Raw genomic sequence first — 14,590 nt, forward strand, 5'->3', positions numbered from 1 at the left:
AGAGTCATTTCTAGCGAAACGATGGTTGTAAATGCTTAGGAATTTTTTCTGGACTCGCTCAATGGCGTTGCTGCTGGAATTAGGAATGCCATTCCAGATCACAGATGCATACTCTAGTTGAGGAAGACATAGCGCGGTGTACAATTTTCGGAAGGGCACAGGAGAACGGAATTCTCTATAATAATAATAATAATAATAATAATAATAATAATAATAATAATAATAATAATAATAATAATAATAATAATAATAATAATAATAATAAACCACTTCTGTCTAGAGGGGGCACTGCCACTCACTTTCTTTAGTCGAAACGAGAGGGCCAAGCGCTGAAGATATTCTAGATGAAATCAAGGCTTCGACGGACACCCGTCTGGCCGGGAAGAATAATTGAATGAATAGACGAGGACGCCGACCTCAAGAGAATCAAGATATTGAAGAATACAGCCACGGAAGCACCCTTCCGCAAAACAATAACAACAACAACGACAACAACAAAAACGCTACATGCCGAGCGTGACAGCGCTAGGATCATCGCAGTGGCTCCTGCCTGGCTTGGCTCAAAGCATTTCCGCGCCTTATATTAATAGGAGCGCGGAAACAAGGACACCTCTAAAGGGATAACGACAGAACTAAGTCAAAGCAGCAAGAAAAGGTGCTCCGCTTTTATACAGAGCTGCGCGGAAGACAGCTTTCAATGCCTGTGCAATGCGCATTGTTATACGTCCCGAGCATCTTCCGAGGTCCTTTCGGCTAAGTCGTGCCGGCGAATTAAAAAGGGAGCGAGGAAATAAGAACGTTGAGCAGGAAGAAAGCAAAGAACAAAATGAAAAAGGAAAAGCATAATAGCGGACGAAAAACGTGACGCGGAGAAGGCACTACCGGTACGGAAGACGCTCGCTGCGTCGCCGTGTTAGTCGGCATTGTTTCCAACTACACAGCGATGACACAGACACGTGTAAGAGTGAGATTGAGTGAAAACGCGTCTGCCGGGGCGAAGGTGGCTGCTGTGAGAGCGTAGAGTGAGACACTCTCACCACGCGGGCACTAATCGCGGCGTTCTCAGTTATATTACACGTGACGCACATTAATGCGAGAGAGCCGGCAGTGTCTGTCTGGAGCTCTAGTTTCGCTTTTTTTGTGAGCGCGAACCTCTTTAGTTTGTAAAAGAAACTGAAAAATAAATGAAGGCAAGAAAAAAAAATGCGAGGTGGCCTCGGACTTTGTGCAGAGCCGCGCTTTGCAGCGAACTTTCTTTTGGCTTTCACGCAGCGGACTTTGCTATTTGTTCTTTATTTTTCCGTTGCGTGGAACGCAATTCACGCCTGAGACAGGCCGCCGCGGGGGCGTGCGGGATGAAAAATGTGAGCAACAAGTCTTTAATGGCTTCACGGTGAGGAACGAGCATCATTACGCTGTCCAGCTGTCGACACTTAGATTTATGCCGAGAAGAAGCGCAGACGTGTTTTTCTCTTCTTCTTTTTTTTTTTGCCACTGAGGACCAACGATGCACAGCTTCTTAGCCCCGTGCTTTCACTTAACTTTCGCTTTCACGCCGAGCGATGCACGACTCTTGTACGAACGACGAAATACGGTGTTGCCTCTATAGAGATCAAGAAAAGGAAGACGTCGACGATGAAACGGGTCTTTACGACGCGGGCGAGTTCTGTCTATCATCCTTGTGGCGGACATCGTTCAGGCAGGCCGCCGTTTAGTCGTTAAGTCTCACCCCCTTCTTCTTCTTTACCGAGGCCTAGCTGTGTGCGCGCATACGCTACAATGAAACGAAAAATAAAAAGACAACGACTGAAGAGTTTGAGACGAAAGCCGTGTCACAGTGACACAAAGGGAATGCGGATGATGTCCTTCGCGATTTTCTTCTTTATCTCTTTTTTATAACCTTTTTCTTTTTCACCTACAAAAGCGGCTCTTTCGTCTCGATAATGGCCGCCCTTTGTTGTCGGTATTCATGGTTTGGTTGAGTAAGCCAGGCGTCTCACGCTCTGCGGTGCGTCATGATGGTGGGGGTCGTGGTTTATCGCTGTCTATAGGAGCGCGTGGAGCGTGCTGAAACAAGTTTGCGCTGAAAAAAACCGAGACTACGAGAGCTTTATAGTAATTGCCGCGTTGTTGTTGTCGCTGGCGATGGGGCAGCGACCTTGTGCGAGTATACAAAGACGTGCCACAAGGTGTGCATCAAATCGGTGTCACGCTGCAGGCAGATATGTGAGCCGTCTAGGTGCCAGACCGCCTTTCTTTGTGCTCCACGAAGAAACAGTTGTTGCGCAGACGCCTTCGTGCCTTCGCGCATGCGTTCACACGGAGTACTTTGATACATTTTAAATACCAAGAGTATCTGGTTCAAGTATGCAACAAAAATCGGATTCGTTTCATGCAATACAGTGTGCTTCCATTCACCATTTTTGCCGCGTACGTCACGCGACTGAGATAGCCTTTCCGCAGACATTGTAGACATTACTGGGACGCTAACATGATACAATAAATTAGTTTAGACTGATAAATTATGCTATGAAAACCATGGTGTCGTTAATTTTACCACTATAGGTTTATTAATACACGAGAAAATAAAAAAAAATTAAGGCAGCATTGCACTAGTGGTGCCAAGCATGAATGAAGTGCGGAGCTGCGCGGCCGTCTTCGTTTCTCCTTATTTTTCTCTTTCCTTCTTCCTCTCTTTCTTTCTTTTTTCGTCATTTCTATGTTTTTTATGTATTTTTGTCTGTGTTCATTTCTATTTCTTTCTCTCTCTCTATGTATTTATTTCCCTTTCTCTCTTTTTCTATTTCTATTTCTCTATTTATTTCTCTCTTCCTTTAATTCTCTCTGTACTCGTTGGCTCGCCCATCAGATTTGTTGCATCTCACGCCGGACAAATTGGAGCATGTGTTCTGGGAGCGACGCAGGAGATGAAGAGGACGAAGAGGATGAAGAGAGCGCGTGCCGGTTCATGAAGATGATGGTCTTCTGTTCGCGCTGCACGGACAGCTTAAACACCGCGTCGGCTTAAACAGCCCCACTGTTAATATCGGAAGTATGACTTCTCAATTTCCAGCCGAAATCTCCGATGGTGACGTCACGGATTTCAAAGTGATTTTTCGTATTTTGGCCGCACTGGCTCAGATAAGTTTACTAAAACTTCGTATATGTTATCTGGTTTCCTCAAAAGGCAGTGTCCTTCATTTTTACCGATTATAAACTACGATCTCTGACAAGCGCGCATGTCTCCATAAAGTCGGTAGTCAGCTCTGCCACCTTGAAGCTCCCGCACCAGTTGCCGTGACGTCATTTTGACGACGTCTACTATAGAGCCTACGTAGTCACAAGCGCGTATCGCTTACCGTGTGACCGTCGGCACGTGCTCATTGCGCAGTGCTTTGTGGTCTTGCGTAGGGGTCGTCAGAACTCGTCTCTGGCGACTGCAGGATATCGTCACCTGTTCACGGAAGTGTCGAACAGAAATCATTTGCATACCGGGTTATAAACGCATCGACCTTAACATTGCGATTATATATGAGATGCGGCATATTCGGTTGACGCGGTGTATCAGTGTTCGACTGTGTTACGCTCAGCCTGCTGCATGTCCTGTTCGACATCCTAACTCTTTGTGCAGGGATTCGAAAGACTCGACAGCGAACGTTTTGTTCTCGCGTCGTCTTTTGAGAATGAGCCGGAGAAACTGTGAACTTTCTCACCCTAACAAAGCACAGTTTCCGGATGCTTTCGAGTCCTTTTGCCGAGAAGATGGCGCCAGCAAACTGGTGCAGCGTAAGGAGAGAATTCCAAAACGTGCTTTGGGTTTTTTTTTTTTTCTATCGCCAGCGCGTCGAAAACGCTGGCCACTTCTTTGCGTTTCGGGTTAATTGTTGCGTCTCAGCGGTCACAGGCTACTTTCAAAGCGAAGCACGTCACTTGAGCGCGCAGCTTGTAACAAAGACGACCAGCGAACAAACCTTGCCGATACGCCACAGAGGACGTTTCTTCTTTCTTCTACAATGGTTTGTACTTGTTCGTGTTTACCTGAGGATGCAGCTTGTACTTTTGTACATACCTTCTTACCCCTAAGAAGGGGTTGTCTTTTTGTTTATTCTTATATACCTTAATACCAGAGTTGGAAGAAACACACCTGAATATGTATATGGGCATTCGTTAGCGCGGTTTCACCTCATTCCGTTGCACGCTTTTGTCCGCTTTATGTCTCGGCATTCATGGCCTTATACGGCTTAGCACTAAGTCGTAGGTTCGAGTCACGTCCGTAGCTTCCGTGTTCCAGCGGTTGCGGAGTTCCAGAAAACCTTTGAAGTGAGATTTCGGCGTGATTCCAAAATACACTGTAGGTCATGAAGACAGCTTCGGTTCACTTTGATACCCATCGTAACAACGTATAGGCAACCATAGACATTCTATGGCGCATCGCCCCTTTTTTTATTTTACTATTATCTGTTTATCTCGAGAACACTGTCAGTTAGAGACGACACATATGCTTCCGTGTATAGTCAAGCTTCGCGTATCATCGCGATGTGAAAGACGACAACAAAGGAACTACCGATACTGTCATGATTATTCCTTCACTTGTGCGCATGGTTAGCTTTCACCCTTTTTCCTGAAACTGGCGAAATTGTAACTGTCAGTGCATCTGCCTGAGCCTACATATATGTGTAATATGCATAACTGGATTGAATCTTCCTGCGTGGTCGGAACGTTAATAATGTGAAGGGTTTTACGTGCCAAAATCACGATATGATTATGAGGCACGATTGTAGTGGAGGACGCCGGAAGTTTCCGCTATCTCGTGTTCGTTAACGTGCACTGACATCGCACAGTACACGGGCATTTCGTCTATGTCAAAATGCGACCGTCGCGATCATGATCGCACTCGCGTCTTTCGTGTCAGTATAGCCACCCACTGTACTATCGCGGCGGACCGGTCTGAATGTTGTACAGTTTTGAAGAACAACCCACGCGAACAACGTGCGAAAACATCGCAACGCCAAGACCAAGAAAAAGCGAAAAAGAAAGCCTAAGAAAGAGTCAGCAACAGCCGTTTTTCTTGAGACAACATCGCTTGGGAAAATTTGCACGCGGTTTTAGAAAGTCTGTTTCTTCGGCTTCATTGGAGCGCCAACGATTCGATCATAAAATGCTTTCGTATTACAGCTGCTGGACCTTGTAATAACGAAATCGACGGGGAAACCGAAAAATTTCGGTATTACGAAAATTTCGTTATCCCGATACAACACAGTGCAAACAGGGAAACGCTCTGCAAAACCTATTTTTTATGTCAAAGTTCAGTGAGGTTGCCCTGTAGAACTTTCCAATGTAGTAGACGAATGGATCTTCGCAACGCAACAAGTACTCCACTGCGGCATCGTAATTGTGCGTTCCGAGGAACGTTCGAACCATGTCGAAGGCATCGAACACATCCCATGGGTTAGTCGTATTCTCCCCGAAGCAGTCGACGCAGTGTGCAACTGTAGCCATGGCAACCACTCCTACGCCCTTCCTCCCCTAAGGGGCGCCAAGTCTGCCCCTATACCTTTACTCAGTCGTACCTGTACAGCAATTGTTTAAAGGGACACTAAAGAGAAACAATGAATCAGTCTAGATCGATAAATTGTGCTCTGAGAATCCTATGTGGTTAGTTTCGCCATCATAGGTTTATTAATAGAGGAGAAATCGTTCGAAGTCTGATTTTTAAATTTCGCGCTGAAAGCTCCCCGCATGACGTCACGTATTTCAAAGTGTATTTATCGTATTTTGGCGCCATTGGCTAAACAAAATTACACCAAACTTAGTATGTTAGGTCTGTGGCCCCCTCAGAGGACAATGTACTTCATCTTTACCGATTAGGAACTACGTAGTCCCTAGTAGGCGCCGTCAGAACATGTGACGTCACGGCGAATGGTGCGAAAACTTCAAGATGGCGTCGCCACCCACATTTTGTTCTTGCGCGTTTTCTCGCTTATTAAGCGTCTTCTCGCAGCAAGAGTGGTGTTTTTGGTATCGTGAAAGAGTACTTTACTAATATGAGAAAAATCGTTTTGCTATTTAGTGTCCCTTTAATGTGCAGAGTTATGGACGTGCAGGTTTTAGAGCGCAGCTCTTAGGCGCCCGTTCCTGCGTTGAGCGGCGTTGCCATTGGCGTTGCAAGCGTCAGCGTAACGGATAGAACGTACGAGGACGAAAGAGAGCGAACGCGGAGTCTCGATATCACGAGCCACTGAACGTCGCTTTCTTCCTCCGTCACGCGCCCCGGCCTCTCGGTCGGAGCTCGTGCGTATGCAAGGCTGGCACGTGCACTGCGGCTGGCTTCGCTTGTCCTAACGAGGCTGTCGGCGTTTCGCTTGGTTCGCGACGCCTGCAGTGCACAGAGTGGGGCGCGTAGCACTCTAGCGCTGGCAGTTTATGTGGCAATATGTAACGAGTGTTACACTGCTGCAACTGCAGATAGCCAAAACTTCAAACACAGTTGGACTTGCCCCAACACGAAGCTGCGCTCACAATTCGCATTAGGCAGTATTGTAATCGTCGGTGAATATTTTGTCGATATTGGCAGCCGAGGGCTCCTGGTGTCGCATTCCAAGAGCTGTTGTTTACTTCTCACTTTTACACATGCCGGATGCCGGGCATCAAAACGCAGGCAGTTGTTAGAAGCACGTTATCTCTTAATTCTCATATCCCATGCGAGCCACATTTTTCTTTCGCACATGACCAATTCGGGGGGGGGGGGGGGTAGGTTGGACTGCGGTGACACTTGGCCCCTCCCCTAACCCCTCCCCTAATGGAGGATGCTTACATCACAGTTCTAGGCTTCCACCACAATTCGGACGTACTCTAAACTGATTTTCCTTTATCAACCCGCACGCGTCATTCCTGACGCCACACTTACAACAGTTTCATTTGTAATGGCGTGCCTCATCGTCAATAAACCGTCCTGGGCAGCCGACACCGTATACGAGCGGACGACTCGCCGACGCGCCCGTACAAATCGGCAGGCGACGCGACGCTTCGCCGCGCAGTCCCCCCCAAAAGTGCCAGAACCGGGTCAAGATTATCATAGGCAGCCGCCATTGTGATGCACATGAAGCGGCGCGCGCTGTGGGGAAGGTCTCGGCAGTCGGGCGTCGCTTTTGTTTCCCAATCGCCCTCCCACCAACACACAACAAGAGCACGCGCAGCGCACGGCCGACGGGCGACAAAAGAACGGCGTAAAACTGCGCGTCTCGTCGCTACCGGACCGGGGTTTCCGGCAGTAGTGTCGACTTCCGCCACCCGCGGCCCAGGGGTCAAGCACAATACCGGCCGCCGCGCACACACGAACAGCGCACAGTCTGCTGCCGCTTTGCTCGCAGTAGCACACTCTCCCTCGCACTGGGATGCGGGTCATTAGAGATGCTGCCCTCATCACAGGCAAAAGCGTTTTCGCGCTTTCAAGTCACGGGTGGCGTCCCTGTTGCGTAACCCGCCCCGTTGTCATGCAACGCAGCTAGCCTTCACCTCCGTGCCGAGCACGTCGTCGCCGCTGCGTGCCTCCTCAAGCGTCTCTAGCGCTAAATCGTCAGATAACGTGCAGGCAGCCCAGTGGGAAAGTGTTTGTGGAGATGCGGTGTCGGGAAGGACGATGGGCAGCGTGGATATGTATTTCTTTTTTGTGTCTGGTAATTTGTCTTTGTTGCTTCGAGGAACCAGATGAAGACGTCTTTGTTTCTGTCGCGGTTCGTTTTGCTCGTCAAAGAGCGCGCGCAAGCTGCGTGTACTTACTTGTTTGCACGGTTCTTTTGCCCCGGTTTCTGGGTCGAGAGAACACCCGTTTGTTGGTCTTGGTCGTAGACTTGTTTGTGTGTGTTCGTGAGCGCGTGTTAATGAAGGTAGCTGATCTGTCGCTGTGGTTTACACAACCGATGAGCACGAGAGCTCCTTTGCTTTTTTTTAATGCGCATCGATGCAAGATTTATGCAAGTGCGCGCATTGGAGCCACAAAATGCGGCGATTCTCATGAGCATGAACCCATTCTATTTCACCCGTTATTGGGCAACGTTTGGATGTTTTTGACGCGAGATTTTCTGGTGCCGAACGTGAAAGAAAACATTTAACCTAATGGAGCGAAAGCCTCAATGACACTCTGTACGTACTCCTTTCCTGTAGTTGGGCAGATTATTACCGGTCTCACTTAATCACTCATTCAAACTGCTTGTAGCCGTAAATTAATAGTGCAAATGTGAAAATGATCTGCCGCTTACAGTCCTTCTGATCATGAGTGCAATGCTACAGGTGCAAACATTTGCTTCGCTGGATAAGCTGCGCGGAGCATTGGTTCATATTCCGGAAATCCCACCTGCGGCCAGTTTCTTTTTTCTCTTGCGCTTTCATTTAGCGGTATGATGATCATTTCTACATCACAACTATGAAAATGCAAGTAATTTCCTATGTTTTTCTTGTAGTCAGTGTCTGTCGGCTTATTTTTATAATTAACACACATAAAACGGGTCCCTCGATGCACCGTCTTCTCGACTGCCGTTTTTCAAGTTAGCAGACTAGCCTGTATACAGACATCGAAAAAGTTACAGCAGTACATCAAAGGGCACCGTCAATAATTATTTAACCGGTGCATATCGTAACGAGCATTTAGAACCACAGATATATATATATATATATATATATATATATATATATATATATATATATATATATATATATATATATATATATATATATATATATATATATATATATATATATATATATATATATATATATATATATATAACAAACGTTGACTAAAGCCAGAAATAAGTTTCTTAGTGTACACTCTTGTAACATTTCCTCAAAATATTTTATGGAGTATTGCCGGGTTCTGGTCTTCAGTCAAGCGAAATCTTGCCTGGAGGTCACTGCGAACAAGGTAGACAGCAAACTGGACTCTGAGAATATAGTTTCCTTAACTTTTGCGCCATGGTATATATAAGATGGTAGCAAGCAGCGCGAAAAACAAAACGACGCACACAGAAAGCAGTGTTGTAGGCGTTACTGAAAAAAAGTAACTAAATACGTTACTCGTTACACTGCAAAAAAAGGAACGCGTTACCGCCGTACGTTACCTACAAAAAAATGTAACGCGTTACCGTTACCATTACCGAAAAAAAGTAACGGACGTTACCTCTGCCGTTACTCCGCAATCATAAATTTTAATCAATGTGTCTTTGCTTTGCTGCAGGAACCCACAATAAGAAGTTTTGAAATCTCAAATGTATACACGTTTCACATAAAACTTCTAACCCAAACAACGATCGTACCCAACATGTTGATTTAGCGAGAATAATTTGCACAAATGTACCGGACCCCATCAATGTTATAGTGGCTTAATGTTGCCTGTAGAGTTACACGTGATGGCTTCTGACTCTGGCACATGGTGAAGCTATTTTCTCAATGTGACATTATACACAATATGAGATTCAATCATCAACGCTACGCGCAAAGAAAGCATCACTGAACTCTCAGAGATTTACAGAAATTCTGACGGCGTGCTTCTACCAGCAAAATAGATCCACAAATTTTGTAGTAGGGAAGAAATGCTTTAATGGCCTAGTCAGGGAAAAAAATATCTGTGCATAAACATTTTTTGTTCACTTTAAATTACGAGCGTTTATGTGAGGGTCTTCAAGATCACCCTCACTCGCTCAGGAGTTCAATAGCCAGAAACTTAGCTGCAGTGCCGATGGAAAGAAGCAAAGTTTATTTTCAAAACAATGTTGATAAGCCTTATCAACTTTGCAGCAACTATTATGTAGCAACTCTAATAAAATGTCCCATATTTAGTCATTTTTCAAACATAGTTTCCTTCGTTCTACAAGTTTCAAACAATGTTACTTTACTCTTTGTTGCGCATACATTTCATGCACAAAATGTCTTTTTTTTTAACGGTAATATTTGTGTGTTACTTCGTCGTGAACTTTGGAGAACGACAAGTAATGAAATTGATCCCTTCGTATCAAATATGTTCGATATTTTTTTCCTCGTAAATTATGCAGTTAATATGAAAGCTAAGTTCCTTTTCAGACTACTGGGTGATATGTGCATAAAGTATAAAATACTCAATGAAATCCAAGATATCCATTTTCAGATCCGTGTCGATCTCTCGTGGAATCACCCGTTTGCGATAACCACGGTTAGGAGCCTAACTGCCGTTATGTCTGCCGTGTAGGTACCTGTAACCATGGTTAGCCGTAACCGTAGTTAGATTATCTGCGGTTAGGACTGTTCTTCTAACAGCGGTATTAATGGGCTTTGGTTGAAAGTTGAAACAGAGGGACGCCAACCAAGATAGTGAGTAAAAAGCTTTTTTTTTTTTGCATTACAGGAAAAAATCTGGCGTTTCGGGGTTTTCTTCTTGCCAAGAGGTCACGCCTATTCTCCATGATGAGACTTTCGATCGGCAGCGCACCTGTAGACCGGTTGACGTTACCAGCTGTCGCCTGAATGGGCCAGGATTCCACAAAAAGCCTCTTATCGTAATTGGCCTATAAGTCGAAGACGCGGGAGTTGTCAAATTCGACGCGGTGGTCATTCACGACGCTGTGCTCAGCGAGTGTACTCCTTTGTCAATCGAACTTCCGGACGACGTTTTTATGTTGTCGCAGCCTCTCGGTGTAGTTCTTTCTTTCGCCCACGTACGAAGTGTCACGATCAGCACATGGTATGGAGTAAACTGTAAACCAGCCCTTGCGCTTTCTCTTCGGGTGGCCTGTTTGGGCACGAAAAGGCACCGGTGCCAGCAATCCACCTTCTACAATCCACTTCCACGAAAAGCGTGTCCGTACAGTATCTCATGGGGATTCCGCGGCTTTCTTCAAGCTTTGTGTGGCGACGGCCACAAAAACGCGATTCCGCCCGCGGTTCTTTGTCAATGCCTGGCAGGCCGACAGCAGTCCGACGCTGCTACAGAACAGTTCGTCGGGGCGAGCTCCGGGAAAATGGCACCTATAGGATGAAAAAGTAACGAGTAACGTGACACCACACGCTACCGAAAAATGTTAACGTAAGTACGTTACCCGTTACAGTTCCGAAATTGTAACGAGTACGTTACTAAGTTACCAAAAAACGTAACGCGTTACCGGTAACGCCGTTACTTGTAACGCGTTACCACCAACACTGACAGAAAGTAATGACAAGAACAAGCACTGGTATCGCTTGTTCTTGTCATTCCTTCCTGCATGTGTACGTAGTCTTGTTTTTCGCGCTGCTTATATACTGCCACGGATCCATACCAACTGGCCGAGCTAACTACACTTTTGCAGTATATAAGAAAATTTCGCTGGCCCAACGTGAAGCGTTGCTTAAGTAATTAATAATATTTGTTGGGGTTTAACGTCCCGAAATTACGATATGATTATGAGAAACGCCGTAGTGGAGGGCTCCGGAAATTTAGACCACCTCGGGTTCTTTAACGTACACCCAAATCTAAGTACACGGGCCTCAAGCATTTTCGCCTCCATCGAAAATGGGGGCGCCGCGGCCGGAATTCGATCCCGCGAACTTCGGGTCAGCAGTCGAGCACTATAACCGTGACTGGTGCGCCGAAAAGACGGGAAACGCTATGATATCTGGAATAACGCGCTTGTTCTACTGCGACCTGCGGTTCAGCAGTAGAGCACCTAACCACTAGACGACCCTGGCGAGAGCTCATTCGATTTAAACGGTATTACCTTTAGGATCTATTACACGGCGTGCTTTAACACGTGATTTCGTTCTGCCTTCACTTTCAGTGTGCAAGCGCTCAACATGAGACTCTGGTTGAGCGTCATCCTCTTCGGTGAGTGCAGTTTCTTATCACCTTTTACAATTCACTATAAGCTCAGCATTTGTGCTTGCCCCTTTTGCTGGCCTCCACATCAGCGTACTTATCTTTTTCCCCACAATTTTTTACCCTCTCAGCCTCGCTGGCGGTCCACCTCTCCGCTAGACCACCAAGAAGGGTAAGCTCCACTTACGCTACGTAGCTATAACACTATAAACAAACACTCGCAAAATAAATAAACGAGAAAGCCGCAAATTTTATCCGAATCAGCCTAGACAGATAAGGCATATTTTCAAGACATTATTTCAGGCAATTTCGCGCTAAAATGATCATTATTAGATGAAAAAAAGGTCGATGTTTCTTCTTTTTGTTTATCTCTTTTGCGCCAACATTCGAGCACCGGTACGCCAATACGCAGGTGCCACTCAGCTTCCGTATAGTGACTATCTGATTACCCGCAATCTCAAGCCGTTCCCAAATCTCTCTAATGCGAAGTCCAGGGTCCGTATTCAGAAAACTATTTTTCGCAAGTTCGATTTTTCATTAGTCATATTGGACACTCGCCAGAAAAAAAGAAATGGTTCCAATACAGCCACTGGTCGAACTTCGTTGATAATAATACGTTTAGCTTTATGGTTGGCTAAAAGTTGTTCTTAACAACAATTCTAGTGTGTCTGAGAAAATGAGCCCCAAACACCGGAAGGGACACTAAAGTCAGTATACCTCACTGGTTCTTAATACATGGCGGCTCAACAACTCGAACAGCTTTAGTAATAGTTCGTAGCATAAACTCGAGGTGATTTAGGTCCAAGTGGGTGGGACCCTCACCTCAGTTCACGGAACTTCACTGGCTTCTGCGGCTTGCAGGGCTTGCTCGAGCGGAGACTGCTGCTTTTCCCGGCTCTCGCTTAAGGAGATGCACGTCCCACTGCCTTTTGAGGCCAACTTTAAAGCGTTAGGCACGACTTAAAGCTCGGGACTTTCGTTCAAGCTCTTAATTTATTACGAATTAATGTGCCATGAGAGGGTGACATACAGCGAATTTCTACTGACTTGAGAACACTGAAAGCTGGCTTTACAGTCTGCACAAAAGTGCTGTGGAGAAGGCTACACAAGATTTAGCTGAGGGATGGACCTGTACAAGTGATGTGCAGGTGCACAACATACATCGTACATATGATAAAAGGAGGAGCCATAGGCTGCCTTCCTGGATTATATCGTATGTAAAGTTGCTCCAGCTCGCGGGAAACAAATGCGGTCGCGCTGCTCTTCAAAAACGCGGTCAGTCAGTGCGAACATCCGCCCGTGGGTCAGCGGGCCACGAAGTGTGAAAAGCTTTGTGTGAAGCGAAAGTACTGAGCCTGTCGGTTTCTGTCAAACGTCGTTCTGACGTGTCAACTGGGTCAGCGGAACGCTGAATGTCGGTTATGAGACGTCCCGCGCAGGTTAATGTTGCTTTATTATTCAATTACGTATGTTGAGGGGTGAGAGAAACACTGGCATTTCACAAAATGGTAGAAACAATTATTCGTTGCACTCTCGAGAAATTGGAGGCCCCGTAGCGGAATTACTGGGTCGCGAGCTATATATTGTCACGACTAAAAGCCGGCAGGATGACAGAGGACAATGAAGCGAGGAGCACGAGCAGCAACCACAGTCTTTCTGAGGAAGACGACGCTCTTTTGACCTGTGCCCATGTTGACTTAGAAAGTAGAATACAATTAGCTCGTTCTAAGAAACACTTTTCCGCTTTAGTCACTCTGGATATTACAAAAGCTTATGACACCGTGGAACACGTTAAATTAATAAATTCGCTAACGCATGTACATTAACCACACTACTTCGTTGCATGGGTATATTCCTTTTTAAAAAACAGAGAATTTTATTGCTCTCAATAGGGTGTGTCTTCTTCAAGCTATAAACAAACTAGAGGTCTTCCGCAAGGCTCGGTATTGTCACCATTATTATTTAATTTATTACTGTGTACTGTCCCTGTACATCATGACGTGCAGGTGTATGTACACGCGGACGACATTGCATTTTTTGCTACAGCTGCAGGTATACATACACTGTATCAAATTTTCCAAATATATATGAATACTCTGGGAACGTGGCTTGAGGGCATTAATTTATCTTTGAGCATCAGGAAAAGCGCAATGGTAGTTTTCCCACTAAATGTCCCAGTGCAAATTTCGTTACTTTACCGAAAATATGTCATACCGCATGTGGAATCGGTCAAGTATTTAGGGGTGATCTATACCGAAAAACTAAATTGGGATGCGCATATAGAAAATATGGCAGCTAAAGGAGCACGCGGGCAGTAGGGATGCTTGGTAGAGTCAGCAGTAAACGATCTGGTTTACGTCGTGATGTGCTCATTATGATTTATTGTATGTACATACGCCCGATATTGGAGTTTGGCTACGTCTTCTTTTCTGGAGCACCTGCTTACAAACTTCGACCACTGGTTCTTCTAGAACGCGAATCACTAAGATTATGTCTTGGGTTTCCTAAATCTGTCACAAATAATATTTTGTATAATGAAGCGCGCCTGCCTTCTCTTCTTACACGGTTCCAAATTCTAACAGTACGTGCCTTCCTAAAGATATATGCGACAACCTAGAGAAGGTCACAGTACGTTTTTATTAATGAGCCGACGTCCTTTTTTTAACCACCAGTGGTCTAGATTAAGGTGTCCACAAGTGATTGTCGCACAGAAACTCTTGGAAAAAATACATGTAAACCTTCGTGAGGTACTTGTATTTAACAGATCTCCTC

General features: G+C 45.6%; 2 protein-coding genes across 3 annotated transcripts in view; both read left to right on the forward strand.

The window, feature by feature from the left end:
- LOC119396556 (uncharacterized) overlaps positions 1-14,590 on the forward strand; it is a 317,806-nt gene that overhangs the window by 137,890 nt on the left and 165,326 nt on the right. The gene's annotated exons all lie outside the window — the stretch shown is intronic.
- Positions 1-14,590, forward strand: part of LOC119397594 (basic proline-rich protein-like) — a 33,867-nt gene that overhangs the window by 11,659 nt on the left and 7,618 nt on the right. The window contains exons 2-3 of the mRNA XM_037665019.2: positions 11,781-11,827; positions 11,950-11,990. Of these exons, the coding sequence (XP_037520947.1) occupies positions 11,797-11,827; positions 11,950-11,990 (72 nt within the window). The 5' untranslated portion in view covers positions 11,781-11,796. The remainder of the gene's footprint in view (positions 1-11,780; positions 11,828-11,949; positions 11,991-14,590) is intronic.

This window comes from Rhipicephalus sanguineus, chromosome 6 (assembly GCF_013339695.2).
Source record: "Rhipicephalus sanguineus isolate Rsan-2018 chromosome 6, BIME_Rsan_1.4, whole genome shotgun sequence".
NCBI classification, from domain to species: Eukaryota; Metazoa; Arthropoda; class Arachnida; order Ixodida; family Ixodidae; genus Rhipicephalus; species Rhipicephalus sanguineus.